Source organism: Garra rufa, chromosome 4 (genome assembly GCF_049309525.1).
Source record: "Garra rufa chromosome 4, GarRuf1.0, whole genome shotgun sequence".
Taxonomy (NCBI): domain Eukaryota; kingdom Metazoa; phylum Chordata; class Actinopteri; order Cypriniformes; family Cyprinidae; genus Garra; species Garra rufa.
In genome coordinates this window covers 21,782,276-21,802,778 of record NC_133364.1, presented here as the reverse complement: position 1 = coordinate 21,802,778, position 20,503 = coordinate 21,782,276, and the positions used below count along the sequence as shown (strand labels likewise).

General features: G+C 38.9%; 2 protein-coding genes across 2 annotated transcripts in view; one reads left to right on the top strand and one right to left on the bottom strand.

Annotated features, from left to right (window-relative positions):
• The window catches only part of cacna1c (calcium channel, voltage-dependent, L type, alpha 1C subunit), a 140,453-nt gene extending 125,160 nt beyond the window's left edge, over nucleotides 1–15,293 (bottom strand). Inside the window, exon 1 of the mRNA XM_073837781.1 lies at nucleotides 15,167–15,293. Coding sequence (XP_073693882.1) covers nucleotides 15,167–15,293 — 127 coding nt within the window. The remainder of the gene's footprint in view (nucleotides 1–15,166) is intronic.
• Nucleotides 15,294–15,678: 385 nt separating this feature from the next.
• dcp1b (decapping mRNA 1B) lies at nucleotides 15,679–20,247 on the top strand. Its single transcript, XM_073837779.1, has 7 exons — nucleotides 15,679–15,784; nucleotides 16,202–16,268; nucleotides 18,277–18,409; nucleotides 18,792–18,914; nucleotides 18,994–19,623; nucleotides 19,730–19,891; nucleotides 20,167–20,247. Exons 1-7 carry the CDS (start codon nucleotides 15,679–15,681, stop codon nucleotides 20,245–20,247), a joined length of 1,302 nt encoding a protein of 433 aa, XP_073693880.1.
• Nucleotides 20,248–20,503: the final 256 nt, after the last annotated feature.

Genomic DNA, 20,503 nt, shown 5'->3' with positions numbered 1-20,503 from the left:
CAGCTCTGGGCATTCGTAAACCACGCCTCAAATTCGAGAAAATTAACATGTGGTTCCCAGACCATGAATCATGACGAAGTCATAAAGTGTCTGGCGTTAGCCAGGCTAACAATCAATTTAACTACAGTAAACATGTATGAAAGCACACTGGCTGAAAAGGCAAGCACTGATGTAAGGCAGAAAATTGTTGTTGTGACGTATTGTCAAGTATGGTGACCCATACTCGAAATTGGCCCTCTGCATTTAACCCATCCAAGTGCACACACACAGCAGTGAGAAGTGAACAAACACACGCACACACACTGTGAACACACACCGGAGCAGTGGGCAGCCATTGCTTCAGCGCCCAGGGAGCAACTGGGGGTTCAGTGCCTTGCTCAAGGGCACTTCAGTCATGGTATTGAAGATGGAAAGAGCGCTGTTCATTCACAATCCCCACCTTCAATTCCTGCCAGTTACCAGCCCAACTCTCTCACCATTAGGCCACGGCTGCCCCCAAGAAGGCGAGAGTGGATGATTTGTGCTCAACATGCCTGTTTTCACAGACAGCTAATAAGTCCCGAGTGTTGCTGAGGCCAAACGCACTCCTGTGATTGTCCCACAATCCCACAGTGACCAGCACCAACTGCTCTGCCGATTGAGAAGTCTCGCAGGCAACGCGGCCTCATTAATTGGCCGTCCTAAGATATATTTCTGAAATTAAGTTTCAGAAGTGAATGAGTGAATGAGGAGTTGTTCTAGTCAGGAGACGGAGTCAAATGAGGAAAGCAAGAAACTGGAGACTATCTCTTAGCCACAGCCACGGCAATAAACAAACCGACAACTTTCCCCGACTTCACCTCGCTCGCGAAGGATTTATGTTGATGCAAGTTTGGCGGTCTTAAGTATTCATTAAGTAAACATTAAATACTCTTTGAACAAACAACATTAGCAAACAGATTCCAGGGAACTAGCAACCTGGGTACACTTGCGTGGGATTTTGGTGACCTGCTTGTGTTCGACAGTGACAGAAGCAAGAACCACTCCGTCATTCGGGACACTGCCCCGAGGAAGAAGAAAAAGTCCAAGACGTAGCGCCCGTCAGACAGAAAGTCATCCGAGATGGCTTCCTGGAGGCTCGTCAGACATTTTGAAATCTATCATAAACATTAATTTCGCTAATGATCGGAATTACCTGTCATATGAACCTGGCACAAAGCCGAAGAAGGAAAGACGCCAGATAATGCGACCCTCATTACCAATCAATGAGCATTAAGGGAACCAACAACCTTCAAGGGAGAAAAAGAATGAAAAGGAGAAAGGAATGCACAAACGAAAATCTTGCAAAGCCTTTGTAAATGACTGGAGTGACATCATAATGAGAACTCAGTGACATCGTTACATCACAGCATACAGCTGCCATGACATCAACGCATTAATTCAGCACTTTTACCCTGGTTAAAGGCGTCTGCATAACAAAAATCGTACAAAATGTGTACACTTGTGAGTCTCAGTAACTGCTTGTTCTGACACAAACATTCAGGCACTTCATGAGTCATATTCAACATTCCAGAAAGTGACGGTGTATCATAGTGCGCAAACCATGCTTTCCATCTTCCTGCTGTTTGAGTGTTTGTGCAGCAGAAGAGGTTCATGTTTGGCTGCGATACGTCGCTCCGCGCTGGACCTGTGATTGACTTAGGCTGTGTTTACCTGAAAGCCAACCCTCGTCAGCAGCGGTAGACGACAACACAACACAAACATGAACATCTGCTGGGCTACAGGCCACCTCGGAGATCCTGCTCTGTTAGGACACAAATATGCGGTCTACTAAAGGTTGGGTAAATCATTTAGAGGGATAATGTTAAAGGTTTTTGTTCAAATTTAACTGGCTTTTATTTGACTAAAGAGTGCCAGTGGATTTCCACAGTATACTGACACCTGTCGGCCTGGATGCATTAAGTTTGTTTACTTCACAACAGTTTTGTCCCTTTTTTTTTCTTCATCTTATAAAGTATAACACTTTAGATTCAATCTCACTTATTTTTGTGCTTGTTGATTGTTGCCTGGCTGGCTCCTCTTTTTTCCTTTGCTGTCTCACAGGATTATATAAAATATATACACTACCAGTTAAAGGTTTTTGAACATTAAGATTTTTAATGTTTTTAAAGGAGTCTCCTCTGCTCACCAAGCCTGCATTTATTTGATCCGAAGTACAGCAAAAACTAAAATATTTGTACTATTTAAAATAACTGTTTTCTATTTACATATATTTTAAAATGTAATTTATTCCTGTGATTTCAAAGCTGAATTTTTTAGCATCAGTACTTTAATCACATGATCCTTCAGAAATCATTCTAATATTCTGATTTGCTGCTCAAAAAACATTTATTATTATGTTGAAAACAGCTGAGCAGTTTTTTTTTTTGTTCAGGTTTCTTTTATGAATAGAAAGTTTAACATGATTTATCTGAAACAGAAATCTTTTGTAACATTTTAATGTCTTTATCATCACTTCTGATCAATGTAAAGCATTCTTGCTAAATAAAAATATTAATTTCTATAAGAAATTTATAGAAATTAAAATGTATACTGACTCTAAGCTTTTAAATGGTATAGTGCATGATGTTACAAAAGCTTATTATTTCAGACAAATGCTGATCTTTGGATGTTTCTATTCATCGAAGAATCTTGGAAGAAAATGTTTTAAACGGTTTTAAATATTGATAATAATGATAAATATTTCTTGAACAGCAAATCAGCATATTAGAATGATTTCTGAAGAATCATGTGACACTGAAGCCTGGAGTAATGATGCTGAAAATGTAGCTTTGATCACATAAATAAATTACATTTTAAAATATATTCAAAGAGAACACAGTTATTTTAAATAGTAAAAATATTTCAAAATTTTGCTGTTTTGCTGTACTTTGGATCAAATAAAATGCAGGCTTGGTGAGCAGTAGACGTCTTTAAAAATAAAAAATCTTACCGTTCAAAAACTTTTAACTGGTAGTGTATTATTGCTGGTCATACAGTCTAGTTTTTTTTTTAATCTTATGTGAGTTTCATTATCATTTTACAATTTCTGAAAAGTACTGTTTGTCATTAGAAGCAAAACTTTTCTCTAATTAGCAAACAATTACTAAGAAGATTTATAAGAAACTGTTGTGATGTTCATTATCAAAAGGAAAGTTGTAAAATGCAAATCTGAATATATAACAAAGCCATGCTGATCAAAGATAAACATTTACAGCCAAAGCTGCCAAAACAAAGTATCTAAAATTAGATTCGGGATCCTTTTCCCATCACTGTCGCCCTGCTTCTATTTTAATACCAAACAAAGAGTTTATCTGCGTTTATTCTCGGGCAATGAAAACGCAGCAGTGTCCCTCACAGAAACATCATTATTCCAGTTGCCATAATCAACTAGCTTTTTTGCATGACAGATGTGCAGTAGGCCTGAGGGGGCGGGGCTACATTATTGACAGCAATTTACAGGCTTTGCTCGGATGCGTTTGTTCACTCAGGTGCGGCAGGTGCGCGCACGGGGAGCGGGCTTATCGCGAGCCGCGCTGTTGCCATGGGTCGGCAGCTCCGTTGCCACGGCGCCAATAGGCGACGGCTGGAGGCCCTGGATGGAGGGGGATCTGGTGAAGGGAAGAGAGTGAGGCTCCGCGCTTTTCGCAGGCGCACAACCTGTGGAGACTGCTGCGCCACACCAGCTGTCTGATAAGAAAGGAAATTCAACAGATGCATGCTAGAATGACTGACAGATCTTTATTTCACCATTTGAGATGCTCTGAACAGAATAATCACTGGAAAGTGATGCACTGATGCCACCACCCGAGTTCATTTGAGCTGCTGGAACTGTGATCAATGCAGTCTGGCCGCACAAAATGATTAAAAGCCCATTTTAAGTCTGAAGCAGCTGACAGGATAATCGATTGACATCTGTGTGCGCGTCTCTGGCCACATGATCTATATACATGATCAAGCCGTGGCAGCATCCAACAAGTTCATCAACTACATATAGGCTTTTTTCCCTCCAAAATAATCCTAATAATAATAAAATAGCTGAGTGGTTAGATTTCCTGAGATTTGTTGATCGGCGATTTGAGTGCGCATAGTGTGTTTGAAAATGGAAGGGTTCGGGTTCGGGTACACCCCCGCGTCATGCCCATGATAATGCCAACACAATCATCATACACCCCCCAATACATCCATATGGCACACGCACACATAGTTTCCAAACAGAGAGAAGACAAATAGAGAAATTACCTTGATGGTTTTCAAGGGTGTCCTCCGGTATGTACATGTTTTTGCTTTCATTTACCATATATGTGGTCCAGCTTTATCCGAAGGTGAATGAAGAAAAGGTTGTAAAAAAGGAGGGGGTAGGAAAAAACAACCCAGGGGAAAGAAATGAAAGAAAAAAGGGGGAAGAAAAAATGAAAAACGCAAAGCGTAAGATATTCCTTCTCTTGCGGCTTAGTTAATATTACCTGATCCCCATTATGGAGCTAAAGATCAGGAAAGGATAATCGCAGGAACCACCTAAGAAAACGAACCAGTGCATCTTTGGAACATCCGGGCCCTACCTAAGAAACATGATACCAGCGCCGCTTGCTGATAATCGATAATCAAATCGGCGCGATTCGCTCGGAAACGGTTTGAAAGGGATGCTGCAACAACCAGAAGGAGCGCAGGAAAAGCGGGCGTCGGTTTCAGAGACCGTTTCAGAAAGCGCAGCAAAAGGTAAAAGGTGTGTATATTCCAGATCTCACGGGCTTCAATCTTCACATATGATCGATTCCATCTGAGATGTTCCACAACAGGCGTAGTTTGCGTCGCGCCTCGTTAGGAAATAGAGTGCAGAATCGGCCGCGTCCAGTCCATATTGGAGAGAAAGGGGAGTAGTCAGTCTGTGGCCCTGCGGAGAGAGAGCGCACACCACCAGCCTCTCTGCAATGATCTGACGACCAAACCCCCTCCCCTGTAGACTCCCTGACTGCTTCCAGATGTGACTGCGCTAGAAAGGAGAATAAATCCTCCACACTTTTCCACACGGGCTCTATCTCTTGAGGGAGAGAGAGCAAACTTGGGAAGATCGAGGCGAATCGGCTCCAATACAGTGAAGCGTAGCCAGACTAGGAACCCATTCGAGTTCTTTCACAGTCCGGAATCATGTCAGAAGATGATTTGCACCACAACCGATCTGCCGTAAATACGCTCACAGTCACGGCTCCATGCACCACGTTTAGACATTGGCCACTTCCTGCTGCCTGCCGGGGGATGCCACTTCTGGGGTGAACGTTGAGGTCCCCAGCAGCAGGTGTCGGGCTGATTTTTCCCTTCAGCTGGGGTTTAACCAGCCTGATCTTCTCATGGCAGGACAAGCTAAGTTTCTAAAGGGGACGATGGGGCCTGGGAATTTCTGCAAGACGACTGAGAATCTTTCATCAGCAAACGGCCTAGTACGAATTTAGCAGGCCCTTGCCTGGTCCCTCCCTCCAGCCATGAGAAAACTTCACATGTCCCAAGAGACATCCCCTGCCCCCAGAATATCATTTCTCACTCGAGCTTTCACTCTCTCCGCATCAGAATTGCAGATTTTGAATTTTCAATCAGAAGAATCACGAAGCACTCAAAACTGCAGGTTTTCAGACGACGTCCCTCCGGATGAATGACAAACAAGCTCATGGACGTTCAAGCTACGGCCAAGTTCTTTGATTGAATTTGGCTTTGAACAAAAGTTCATGACAGAGGTCAGCGATTTCCCTTCAGCATCCTCAAATAATTGATTAACTTTGGTATGTTTACACAAAGCACAGAGGAAATGTTCACAAAGTGCCACCCTGTAATCATGAGCTTCTGGGAATCCAGGGAGCCAAAGAATCACGGGCATCCGTACAGAAGGAAAACTGGTTAATGTGTTGCTTCAAAGATGACAAAATTCCTTCCAGCTTCCAGACCCACATTTCAAATGTCAAGACGAATCATGTCTCTGTCAGCACACTAAATGTGATACACAGCAGTGGCCGTGCTCTACAGCCACAGGCTACATGATTCTTTTACTAACACTATAATTAACCAATTAACTAAACATAAATCAGGCGGCACATCCTCTTCTCTTCTGTACTGACTCTTATTTATAAAGAGCATACTGAATGTAAAGGTTTTTAGGTCTTAAGTAAATGTTAATTGATCAAGTCTAACTTTTTTAGACTTGATCAGCCCAGCTGAAACATACAAATATGTACATACAAAGACTTTAACAACATAAAAAACTGCATAGACTGTGCTCTGTGGAATATGTTTGAAATCCTACCGAGAACGATGATAAATCACGAGTAATTGTATAGTGATGCCCTCTAGTGGTAAATGAGTACAGTGTCGTTGACTAAATTGTGCTTTAGAAGATGCACTTAAATTGACTTGGAAAATACTACTCAACTTATAATACGACAGTCACCCTGAAGCAACCCTGGTGTCTTGCTCAAGGGCACTTCAGTTTAGGTTTTTCCTGTTGAAACCTTTATATAAGGGTGCACATACACTGTCGTTCAAAAGTTTGGGATTAGTAAGATTTTTAATGCTTTTTAAAGAAGTTTCTACTGCTCATCAAGAATGCATTTATTTGATCAAAATTCCAGAAAAAAATGATAAATAATACTGTGAAATATTATCACAACATAAAACAATGTTTTTCTATTTTTCTGAATTTTCAGCATCATTACTCCAGTATTCAATGTCACATGATCCTTCAGAATCCATTCTAATATTCTGATTTATTATCAGTGCTAAAAACAGCTGCGCTGCTTAATATATTTTTGGAACCTGTGATACTTTTTTTCAGGATTTTTTGATGAAAAAAAAGTGAAAAAGAACAGCATTTATTTAAAATAGAAATATTTTCTATCAATACACACTACTGTTCAAAAGTTTGGGGTCAGTACATTTTTATTCTTTCTTTTTTGAAAGAAATTAATACTTTTATTCAGCAAGGATGTGTTAAATTAATCAAAAGTGATAGCAAAGACTTTGTTATAGATATTGTTAGAAAAGATTTATATTTTGAATAAATGCTGTACTTAGTTGCCAACATAGATAATTCTAATAATAAATCAGCATTAGAATGACTTCTAAAGGATTGTGTGACACTGAAGAGGAGTAATGGCTGGTGAAAATTTAGCTTTGCATCACAGAAATAAATTTGATTTTAAAGTATATTAAAATAGAAACCATTATTTTATATTGTATTAGTATTTTGCGATATCACTTTTTTCCCTGTATTTTTGATCAAATAAATGCTTGATGAGCATAAGAGACTTTAAAAAACATTACAAGTCTTACTGATCCCAAACTTTTGAACAGCAGTGTATTTGTGTATGTTGTATTAAAGCATGATGCAAAATCAAATATTCGTCTAGTAGCACATATTTTTAGTGTCAAAAGCACCGGATAATATGGGGCATATAGTAAGATAAAATAAATAATTGATCATGTGATTTTACTATTCATTTCATTTGGAACGTAAATTCGAAGGGACCAAATTACAGTAAAACAGAGAGGTTTGACTGTTAAAATTGCAGCAGGACATAAAGTCCTCTGCACTACGAAATATGTTTTAAAAAGAATATGCAAACAAACAGACAATTACAAAAACTTAAATCCTCAAATAATGCCTACCATAGGATGAATAGCGCAAAAATGCACGATTTTCAAATCCTCAAGTGTTCCCCTGAATGCACAAACCAAACCCTGCAGCGTCAGCTCACTTCATTACTATCAATGACCATGATGTAAATTAAAGGTCTGGCAGGTCTCAGGTGAGCAGCTCAAGCCAGCTGCAGGAGGCGGAACTCCAGGCTCATCGGTTATTCAGGCTCCTCGATTACTTTTCCTGTGTGCGCGCAAACTCAGCGCTCAACACGTTCTGTCTTGTTGTCAGCGCAAACATGGCGAGAGCGGTAGACGATAAGGAGTTAGAGAAGTGAAATAAAGATATATATTCATGTTTTATTGGTTTGCAGAAGATTGAAAACATACACCAAGAGACCGGAACGAGAATTAAAGTGTTTCAGTTCTGTTTTACAGAGTTGAATCCCTTTTTAAAGGAATTTTAGGGTTTGTACGGTATTTTAAGTGCAGGTAAGTTTCACTCCTGTCCGATCTATAACAGGGAAGCAGTGGCTAACCAAGGCCTCAGTTATTTCATTTGTAAACTTATGGAGGGATGAAATTTTTAATTATTAGTGGCAAGCAGCAGTATTACTATTGTTGATAACGTTACACGGTTGGGGATTTGAACATGCCGCTAACCCGCAGTAGCAAACTTGTGTGTGTAAAAACGTCCCGCAGAGTTTGTGTTACGGTACTAATAGTTTTCTAGCGATCAGATTTACGACTTACAATGAAGAAACGACCCGAAAAAAAAAATCTAGGGGCTATAACAAAATACAGGTTTGGGTTTGGGCTCTTTTGGGTTGGGTCAAACAGTAATAACAACTTCGCAACAGCATAGGAACACTTGCTACTCACATTAGCTTTTGAATCGTTTATTTTTTAACGTTGTTTAAGCCTTACTTATTGTATTAATTTATGAATGTTTCACAGCCCTTCATGAAATTTTTAAATGTGTGTGTACCTGTTTGTTTTACTTTTTGAATTTTATATAACTATTGAGACAACTAGGTCAGTGGAAAAGTTCCTTTTATATACTGAAACTAATTTCAGATAGAGGATTTATGTATATTTATCTGAATTTTTTAGTAATTAGTAACTTTGGGCATCTGTTTCATTTTATTTACAGAACAGGATTGGAGCCATGACTGCAATCACAGGTGTTGGCGGTGGGAGCTGTTTATCCATGAGTCTGTCTGCCCTAAAGAGACTCGACCCCTACATCAGCAGCATCACAGACCTGGCCAGCCAAGTAGCACTTTACACCTTCAACAACACCACTAATGAATGGGTAAGCAATAATATAAACACCATTAACGACCGTTAATGAATAGGTAGATTAATGACTACTCTAGAAATATTTGGATTTTGTTTTAAGTTAAATATAAATACATAATTTTTTTTCGTCAGGAAAAGACAGATGTGGAGGGAACTCTGTTTGTCTATAACAGGTTTGTAAGTTTTCCTCATGTTTTATACAGTGAAGCAGTACACACACATACAGTTGAGATCAAAAGTTTACATACACCTTGCAGAATCTGCAAAATGTTGATAATTTTACCAAAATAAAAAGGGTTCATACAAAATGCATGCTATTTTTTTTTTTATTTAGTACTAACCTGAATAAGATTTTTAACATAAAAGATGTTTACATATAGTTCACGAGAGAAAATAATAGTTGGATTTTTAAAAATCACCCCGTTCAAAAGTTTACATTGATATGCAGTTATTATGCAACTATTACAGAAGGTTCAAATGCTCACCAATGCTTTAGAAAGAAACACAATACATTAAAAACCTTTTGAATTTCAGGGTAAATCTGGTTATATTTAGCTTATTTTGTCTTCTGGGAAACATGTAAGTATCTTCTGTAGCTTCTGAAAGGCAGTACTAAATCAAAAAAAGATTTTTTGTCAAAAAAAGAAAAATGTACACATCTTCATTCTGTTCAGAAGTTTACACCCCTGGCTCTTAATGCTTTGGGTTTCCTTCTGAGGCATCAGAAGTGTTTGAACCTTCTGTAATAGTTGCATATGAGTCCCTCAGTTGTCCTCAGTGTGAAAAGATGGATCTCAAAATCATACAGTCATTGTTGGAAAGGGTTCAAATACACTAAAATGCTGAAAAACCAAAGAATTTGTGTGACCTAAAGGATTTTTCTGAAGAACAGTGGCCAGTTTAACTGTTTAGGACAAACAAGGGACACATGAACAACTATCACTGAGCTAAAAAAAAAAAAAAAAAAACACAGATATGTTTATTTAGGTAACAACACAGTATTAAGAATCAAGTGTGCGTGAACTTTTGAACTGGGTCATTTTAATAAATTTAACTATTATTTTCTTGTGTGGACTATATGTAAATGTATTTTATGAGGTCAGTACTAAATAAAAAATAACATGCATTTTATTTGATTCCTCTTATTTTGCTAAAATAATTTACATTTTGCAGATTCTGCAAGGTGTATGTAAACTTTTGACTTCAACTGTATGTCCATAATCACATCCTTAAAGATCTAATGCAGTTTTAAGGGTCACAGAAACAGCCTGCATGCTATTCCTCAGCCCTCTAATATAACACCATTCACCTGACTGCACTAATACTGCAAAACACCCACTCACATTTGTTTAGGTCGTTCAGACTCATAAGCTTTATTTTCCCACTCATATTTTGAGTTTTAATGTCCGTTTTCTGTACCATCAGGCTTGCCTCCCCCCGGCACGGATTTACCATCCTGAATCGTTTGAGCATGGACAACCTGACCGAACCCATCACTAAAGACTTAGATTTCCAGCTCCAGCATCCATTTCTTCTGTACAGGAACGCTCGCTGTAAGTTTCTCTATTTGTGCAAGTAAAGCTATAGAGTAAATTAAAAAAAAACTCATACAGCTGTATAGTATTGCACACATAGCTAAAAGTATGCAGATTTGGAATACTTTGAATCATCATGTTATAACAAACAGGGTTAAAAACCTGAATGTACATTGCACATTTATACATTTTGCTTTTCATCAGAATATTTTTTTTGATCAATTCATGCATTCCCTGGGAATCGAACCATGACCTAGGTGTTGCAAGCGCCATGCTCTATTGCTTTTGAAGGGCTCAAATCACTCACTTGTCCATGTACACGGCTGCACAGACACAAAATCTGTCTGGACACGGATGGTGTGTGCAGACTGTGCTAATGGCAAAATGTTTTGGACCCCATCTAGGTATGTATTTAGCATCCAGTGTCAAATGGATCGCTTGAAACGGATGTTAATACCAGGTGTAAACAGCGCAGGGAGTACAGGGTGAGCATCCTTCCTAAAAGTAACAGCAGTAAAAATGCATCTGAATTGAGAGAGCTGTCAGACTGGCGTCTGTGTGTGTGTGAGATCAGAGATCCCTGGCAGGCGTGCCTGCATGAGAGGCTCCAGAGCCACAGTGCCTTATATGGTGCAGAGAAGTGTGTGTGTTTCTCTTCCAGTTTCCTGCCAACATCCCAAATTCGACCAGCCAATCCTGATTAGATAACAAGCCTCTCTCACACGCACACATGCACAGACTTCCAAGGAAATTCATGATAAAGAGACCTGCAAATAGAGTACATGCGGAAAAGCCTTAAGTACTTCAGGCTGATTGAATGAATCATTGTAGATCTTGATGTTTCAGCCAGTCCAAAACTGATGTTTGAGCATTGCAGTGACAGTGAAATTCTGTGATACTGCAAACTGACTGACGGGAGCATTTATCCTGGCTGCTTCCAAATGTAGGTGAGATTTTAGTGGCTGATGATTTTACTTAAGATTTTGCCACAGAGTGGGTTTTTGTCTCTGATTAAACTCGCCGCCTCGATTGTAGAATCAATGTTTTGAGTGGTAGCCATAGCATTGCTCTGTGGTTGTAAAGATGTTCTAAGTGGTTGTTAGTGTGTTGTAATGCAATCGCTAGGGTGTTCTGGCTCATTCTACGGTGTTCTGGGCAGTTGCTTACAGTCAAAAGAGCCCACCAATAAAGGCTGGAATAAACTACATGACTTTTAAAAACTGAGAAGATCTTAAAATACTCATTCACAGAGTAAAAAAACAACACTAAATGACTTAGGATTGCACACTACCATACTTTAAAGTTGTTCCGATCAGAACAAACCTGCGCCTTGCTGCTAGGAGACACCTGACAAATTAAAACAAAACAATGTATTCTAAAATTGGCTCAAAATATCAAACGTTTGATATCCTCCGACTGAATGGAATCATAGTCTAAGACCCTCTTACACTACGAGATTTTCTGTGGAATCTGTCCGCTCAAATCTCTAGACTGACTCTGTCCTTTGGCAACTTCATGTGCCTGTGAATCAGGGCAAAAATCAGCCTTAATTCTCAATAATATAGACCAATTACGTCACTTGCAGCTGCAGGCGCATTGTGGTGGCAGAAAAACACTGGTAACAGGTGGAGGGAAATGGGTAAATCCATGGAATAAGAGAAAAAAATGTATTGTTGTGCCTTTGAATGTCAGAATCAGAATGCAAATTAATTTTATAGAAAATAAGAGAGCCCATTTTAAGCTAAACGCAGATGTTTAAATGGACAGACTATGGATAAAACCTGCTATGATAGCTCTATTTCTAAAGCATAAATTTGATTCAAACAATAGGTCTACATCATATGTGACCCTGGACCACAAAACCTTAAATAGCATGGGTATATTTGTAGCAATAGCACAAAATACATTGTATGATACAAAATTATCGCCAAAAATCATTAGGATGTTAAGAAAAGATCATGTTCCATGAAGATATTTTGTATATTTTCTGCCATAAATATATCAAAACTTAATTTCTGATTAGTAATATGCATTGGTAAGAACTTCATGGACAACTTTAAAGGCAATTTTCTTAATATTTCGATTTTTTTGCACCCTCAGATTTCAAATAGTCGTATCTTGGCCAAATATTGTTCAAGCATAACAAGCCATACATCAATGCATAGCTTATTTATTCAGCCTTCAGATGATGTATAAATCTCAATTTGGTTTTGTGGTTTAGTGTCACATATTCACATGTGCAGTTCATAGGGAACTGATAAGGATTTTATCTCACAAATTTGATTTTTTCCCACAAATGCAAGTTTATATCTCGTATTTCGGACTTTATAACTCGATTTAACTCAACAATGGCGAGTTTGTCTATTCTGAGGGGGAAAAAAGCCAGAAATATGGGTTTTTCTTATCAGAATTGTGAGATATAATCTTGCAATTGTGAGAATAACTTCAGAATTTTGAAATATAAACTCCAATGTACCTTTTTTTTAAATTCTTTTATTCCATGGTTTCCATAGACTGCCACTTGGAAACTGGCATTTTCTGCCACCAGATAGGCTCCGCCCCCAAAAAAGTCATCTCTGTTTGCAAACACTGAATTTAGTATCACCCTGGTTCTCGAAACAAAAAGCCAATAGGACTTTTCCATTGATTATTACAGATAAAAATAAACTCTGTGAGCAACAAATGCTAATGACAAATGCATACACATTTCGTTTATGAAGATCTTCACAAATGAACACAACATTCATGAATTTTGAAATCTAAATACAATCACCATAAGTAAAAAAACAAAATTTAGGCTATAAACTAAATACACCATGGTAGCATGACTTCAAAAACTCTTATTCAAAATCTGAAAGTAAAAAAAAAATTGAGGTAGAATAGTTTGCAAAGTATAATAGAATAGTATAATCACTAGTAACAGATACGTTTTACTGTGATATCGATACGGTTTAATGTCTCCGTCAGCCATCATTTTCAAGACACGTAAAAGCTTAAATGCATAGTTCACCCAAAAATGAAAATTCTGTCTTTAATTACTTACCCTCATGTCCTTCCAAACCTGTAAGACCTTCGTTCATCTTCAGAACACAAATTAAGATATTTTTATTTTTCAAGAGCTTTCTGACCCTGCATAGACAGAAATGCAACTGACATGGCCAGAAAGACATTAAGGACATTGTTAAAATAGTCCATGTGACAGCAGTGGTTCAACTGTAATGTTACAAAGCTACAATAATACTTTTATTGCGCAAAGAAAACAAATAACGACTTTATTTAAGGTAAAGTCATGAATGCGTGCCGAAGACTGACACGGAAGAGAAGAAGATGTTAAATGTTAAAGTATTTTCATAGCATCATAACATTGCAGTTAAACCATTGATGTCACATGGACTATTTTACCAATGTCCTCACTACCTTTCTGGGCCCTGAACATGTCAGTTGCGTTGCTGTCTATGCAGAATCAGAAAGATTTCATGAAAGATCTTTTAATTTGTGTTTCAAAGATAAATAAACGAGGTCTTACGCGTTTGAAACCACATGAGGGTGAGTAATTAATGACAGAATTTACATTTTTGAGTGAACTATTCCTTTAAATCACAAGTGGGATATTACTTGTGTACTTTTAGTCGTAGAACAAAACACAGAAATGTCTTGAGACCTTATTTTAGGCATTTGACCAAAATCCTATTAAAAATACCCACTGACATTTGGACGAAGGAACCGGAAGTGCGTTGCCAGGTTTTGTACTCATTCCTGCAGGACTCTATTCTGGTTTCTAGATATGGCTCCTGTTACTTGTTTAATGTAAGTCTGAGGAATGTTTTTTCTGTTAGATCAGCGGTTCTCAATTCCAGTCCTCGCGCCCCACCGCTCTGCATATTTTGCATGTCTCTCTTAGTTAACACACCGGATTCAAATAACCAGCTCGTTAGAAGTGAACCCAGTGCAGGACCTGTGTTCCGATTGACATGGTCCCTGCACAGTGTTCATTGCTTCCTGCTCCCTGAGCGGGGGAAATCTGTTTACTACACTTCGAAACATTCATTCACATATTTGCGCTACGCCACCGCATGTGTCTTCACACACAGATGAAACTTACTAGAGAAGTGTGACATAAATGCATCTGTAAATAAATACATTTTAAATTTACGTCTCGAACGCATTAATGACCTTCAAATGGAACACATACGCTCGCTTCGAACTAATGAATAATGGCGGAATATCCTGTGATGTCCACTTCGAAGGGCAGTAACGTTGGAATAGAACAAACGTCTGAAGCGATACGTGAAACACACAAAATAAGCAGAGCGGTGGGGCGTGAGGACTGGAATTGAGAACAGCTGTGTTAGATCATCCAGGAGATGAAAACAAAGTGTGGCGACTTATTGTACACCTCTGCTTAACAAACCACACAATTTGAGGTATTGTAGCACAAACACTGCAAGAGTTACTAGTTGAATACTTGTCTGGCCAATAATAGTGCCTTTACAAACACTATTAATAAGGTTTCAGACAACAGGAAGTAAGACCTACACTGTCAATCTTAACACATCGCTTTTACTCATACTCAGAGGGTGCTGGACTCTGTCAGCTCGTCTCTTAAACAAACGCAGTGTTGTGGTTGTGATTTGTGACTGTGTAGCTGGAGACTTTCAGCCGGACTGTTGCGTATACAAAGCTCTTACCTCCTGGCCGTACGTACGTGTAGCCCAGCTCTCTCTCCGACACCAGTTTCCCTTTGAACCGCACCTCCACTTCCTCCTCCAGTCGCTCGTGCTTCAGCCTGCGCCGACTGAACAGCCCCCGCAGCATCTTCTTTTTTTTCTCTTTCTGAGATTGAATCCTCGGCTGATTGAAGCTTTGGTCTGTTTGAAGTTGGTCAAAAGTTCACCGTCTCCTCACTGCGTGTGTGGATTCCACTCCATTCAGTAAAACATGTAGCGAATGCTTCTGCACTCTGTCTGACACGAGTGAGGGTGTGCGGTTCGGGTCTCTGTATTTCTTTTCTCTTTGTTGTGTTTTGCTAAGTTCAACTTCAAAAGCATTCGCAGTGTCCTCTTATCCCTCTCTGTCCTTCTTGTTCTCCTCCCCCTGCTTGCTCTCGCTCTCTCAGAGTTGTGTTCCTCGGTTCCCAGGCAGGATTTTGTTTGGGGTTTTTCCCCAGGCGCTGACCCGCGTGGTGCTCTCTGTTCTGAGAATGAACGGTTGTGGATATAGCACCAGCCTTTTCTTTCTCTCTCTCTTCTCCTTTACTGCCCTGGGTTTTGTTATCTCTCTGCTACTTCTGGAGGTGAATGGAACAGGTCCTGTTCAGCTGTCAGCACCAGGCTCTAAGTTTAGTTCATGAGGAGCCACAGTCTGAACTTATCACTGAAATCTCTATTAATTGTTCCTAATACGGTTGTTCTTTAGAACAACCATGACTGTTGATACAAGCATCTGAAGACTTCATCTTGGTCTTTAAAGACATTTTGGTGTCCTGGCACAACAGTTGGCTCCAGTTCTGCTTGGGGCACTTGGGAGTTTGGATTTTCTGGGAAAGGAATGTCAGAGTGAAGTGTGTGTATGTATGTATGATGGCACTGTAAGTGCATGTATGCTGTCGGTTTCAGTGTTCCTTTTCCACTGCTGTGTTAAACGTTTGTATTTCCATCTTTGATTAAGTTTAATATTAATGTGTTTATATGTTGTTGTTTTTTTTGTTTTTTGTTTTTTGGCAGTGTCCATCTACGGCATCTGGTTCTATGATAAAGAAGACTGTCAGCGTATAGCGGAGCTCATGAAGAAGTGAGTTTCTCCTCCATCTACAATTTTCATTTTTTGTTTCTGATTCTAATTCTATTTAATGAGTCCAGTTCCTTAATTCCTTTAATGATTACTCTTACTTCGATGAGGAATCATAACATTTTAGAATGTGCTTGATAATTAAAATTACACTCATTTTAGATTGATTTAAGACTTCATTACAAGAGTCTACTCATTCAGAGATTCATCCATTCCTAAATCGGGCTACACTGGTCATGCTTCAACCAGTCAGGACAATGCGATAGAAAATTGCTGTCTTTGTATGACTTTGTGTAGAGGTATGCAATCCCAGGTACATGGAGGCCCACACCTGTATGCCCAAAAGTTATGGGCCATTCTACATAGTTGGTGCTGTCCAACAACCGAAACACACATTTAAAAAGCATTTAAGTATTCAAATCTTAGATGTTTACTAGGATCCTTCTATTATCTGTTGAAACCCACAGTAATATTTAAAATATCGCTTAGCCTAATATATATAAAATCATAATTTATTGGGTACTTTCAATTGGGAGGTGACTGTCCCAAACCCTAACCCCTAAATTTCAAGTTATGAAAATTATATTGAAATAATCTTACAAAAGGTTCTTTTAAAAAAGTGAAATTTACAAAAAAAAGTTATTTTATATCTTCTTTGTGAACTTAATGTTAAATCTTATGTGTCCCGAATTTTTCATGTCACTGCCGAAACAGTGTATGTTTTAGTGGATTAGCTTAGACTGATTTTAACTACATCCCTACATTTATGATCAGGCCCCATCATTTTGAGGTAAATATGTTAAAAAGTCTGAAAAAACTTCAAGAATGCCTCTACCGAACACCTTTTTTTTCTGCAGTTAAGCACACTTTTTTGGGCAGTAATTCCATAACATTTAGTTTTTATATGTGTATAACTGGTCAGAACTGTGCTAGATAAGTGTCCTTGAACTAGGTTCAAAAGTATCTTAAATTGTCACTACCAAAACAGTCACTATGGAAACATTTGATGGCATTTCGGTAGTGACATCTTTCTTTATTTGGCATGTCGGTAGTGACATGTTTCTTCGGTAGTGACATCTTTCTTTCATGTTTCATAAAATTTTAGTACAGCTCTGCAAATTCTTTGTATTTTAGTATGTTTTAGTATGCATGTTAAAATTCTGTAATGTTTTACAGCATTACTGTCACTGAAAATGTGCAGTCATTACCGAAAAATGGGATGTTTTGTCAGAAATTAAGTATACTGAAATTTTAAAGATGTTATGATAGTTTTTGGTTAAATATATATTCAGACTAATGAATCCCTAACTTTAAAATCAGTATGATCATCTTTTTGCCTTTTACAAAAAAAATTAGTTTCAAAATACAACAAATCTCATAAATTACACTTAAATTATTATTAAAAATGTAATTGTTATTAACTTACCTCTGTAAAAAATTGTAATAAAATAGCAAAAAAAAATATTTGCAATGTAGATGTAAGCAATAAACAATATAACCTTTCTAATAAAATTATTATAACTGTTTCGGTAGTTTGGAGAGAGGACAAATATTCCAAAACCTTTTGAAAATACAATATGAGAATTAACTGCACAGTTACTAAAAATGTGTACCTTTGATATTAAACAGTTGGCATACAAATAAAACGTTTTGAAAAAAAAGACACAATTTTGTAGAATGGCCCTTATACAATTGGCTGGTTCAAGTGTCTTCATTTAGGACAGGAGCTGAAGTCTGCCGAAAAGTGGACAAGAATTGGACACCCCTGATTTAGCATTGCTATCTTTTTATCTCGTCACAAGAAGTTCCAACATTAAGTGTACAATTTGTCTTTGTTATTTTGGTCTTTTTGCAGCAGAGGAAACACTCTGAGTATTTTAATGCTTTGTTCCATTTGGCAGATGTTCAAAAGCTGTTAACAAAACCAAATGTCATTATAATCTTTTGGTTTTCCATCCTCAACTCTTACTTTCTCACAAATATGCACTCATTCTTTCTTTATGCTTTTCAGTTTGGCAAGTCAGGAACAGCAGTTACAGCAGTTACAGCCGCAAATGGCAATTCCCTCTGTCTCTCCACGATCTGCAGAGCAGGGTGTGGATATAATGCAGATGCTCACTAAAGCACGAGATGACTATGACAAGGTGACACACACATCTTAAAGGAATAGTTCACCCAAATATAAAAATTCTGTCATTGATTACCCACCCTCATATCGTTACAAACTTGTAAGATCTTCATTGCTCTTCAGAACACAAATTAAGATATTTCTGATGAAATCTGAGCCTCTATAGACAGCAACCCATGCGTCATGGTACTCTAGTGAACACGCTAATACGGCATTTAACAAAGAAATTGTTAAATAAAGATGTTATTTTGGTTTTCTCTATGCAGTCTTGTGGGTTTGGAACAACATGAGGGTGACTAATTAATAACAGAGCCAAGTATTAAGGTGCTTCGTATGCACTAGAGGTCACCAGTGCACCATACATTTCTCCTACTTGAGTTTTCTTTCTTTCTTTTTAGGGAAAACTCAGCGAGCCGAAAGAAATTGGCAGTGGTGGTGTCATCTATGGAAACCCCCATTTGATCAAACCCATTCCCCTCAAACCAGCACAGGATGCACACATTCAGGGACAAACACAGCAGGTGTGAATACTCTACCTTAGCATGTTTGTGACACAGCAGGCATAATATAAATGTAATATTAACTTTTGCTTTTTCTCAGGATCCAGAGATGGACTCAAAGCCCCTCTCGATTGTCACTTTGTTTGGTGCTCAGTCAAAACCAGACTCTGTCTCGCCACAGCCCAACTCAACTGCCAGCAGGGTGGGTCCAACACGATCTGCAGTGGCCCGCTCGCTATCTTACGATGACCCTTCACCCGCAGGTGGCGCTGTGGTGTCAAACACCCCTACGCAGCACTGTCCAGCCATCCACAAGCTCATGTCTGGTTCGCTGCTGCAGCCTCTGTCTGAATCGCCAGAGAGCCGTCGGTGTGAAAACGGGACAGTCCAGAACCAGCCTGACCCAATACAAAAACTGCTAATGAACCCTTTTCCTGTGGCAGGGACTCTGGGGATGCCTTCCTTACAGTTAAATCAGGGAGAAAGTGTGGTGGGCCCCCAAATCCACCCACAGGCTAAAGCCTCAGGACCAGCCCCGGCTCAGCACTTGCTCTATGTTCCAAATAAAGCACCCCCTGCTGGAGTGGCAGGGAACGTGGTGTCGCCACATGAACTTCTGCAGAGGCTTACATTGGTACAGCAAGCGCAAGAGCTCCATCCCCTTCAGGAGCTCCTACAGCCCAGTCTGACCACCAGCAGCTCCAGTCTCAGCAAAACTAATTCGACACAGGTAAAATAAATCTTTGTGTCGCCTGTATGTTTCTCTCAAATAAATAAGAAGCCATTCTACATCAACATCCTGTCTATAACCTGTGATTTAATATGTATGGGTGCAGGTGAGCTCACCACAGCGTATCCCAGCAACTGTAGCTCCAACCCTCCTTCTGTCACCCAGCGTGTTCACCCAGACTAAAGCCACAAAAGCAGAAGCTGAACCAGCTGAACCTAGAGCACTTAGCAAGACTCAGCTACAGGCCACACTGCTCCACCTTATCAAGGTCAGAACCAAACATATCTGTATCATTTCTGTGATGGTAAAGCTGAAATTTTAGCAGTCGTTACTCCAGTTTTCCGTGTTACATGATCCTTCTGAAATCATTTTAATATGTTGATTTTTTTTATCAGTGTATACCATTGTATATAACATTATGAATTTCTTGATTAATGCAATGTTGATAAAAGTATTCATTTGAATGGTAATATATATAGTGTGTTTGACTGTGATTGCTGCTGTACTTCTAATAGGTTGTTTCTCTTTTTCTGTGATTCACAGAATGATGCCTCATTCCTGGACACCATCTATGAAGCATATGTCTCCCGTCTTGCTACAGACTCCAGCTCAAAACCTTTCTGAAGCAAGAACACCATCTAAACACATGTACATGTACATGTACATTCAGCTTTCATCCCATCTCAGGACTACCCTGCTGTTCTGAATGTAGCATCCAATAAGCTGAGCACCTCAGTACCAAATTCACAACAGGAAGACCAGTTTGATTGCAAATTGAATGATATGAATGTCATATCAGCTTTGAATTTGTTCCTTGTAAACAAGGGGCAATCTTAAGTATTTTCTGAAAGGAGAATTTTATGGATTTTACATTTATCTT

Bases quoted from the DNA above. Each gene is read 5' to 3' on its own strand.
- dcp1b (XM_073837779.1), top strand. From the start codon at position 15,679: ATGAACGGTTGTGGATATAGCACCAGCCTTTTCTTTCTCTCTCTCTTC. The intron at 15,785-16,201 runs GTCCTGTTCAGC...GTTTTTTGGCAG, and splicing joins TCTGGAGGTGAATGGAACAG to TGTCCATCTACGGCATCTGG. The intron at 18,915-18,993 runs GTGTGAATACTC...GCTTTTTCTCAG, and splicing joins TTCAGGGACAAACACAGCAG to GATCCAGAGATGGACTCAAA.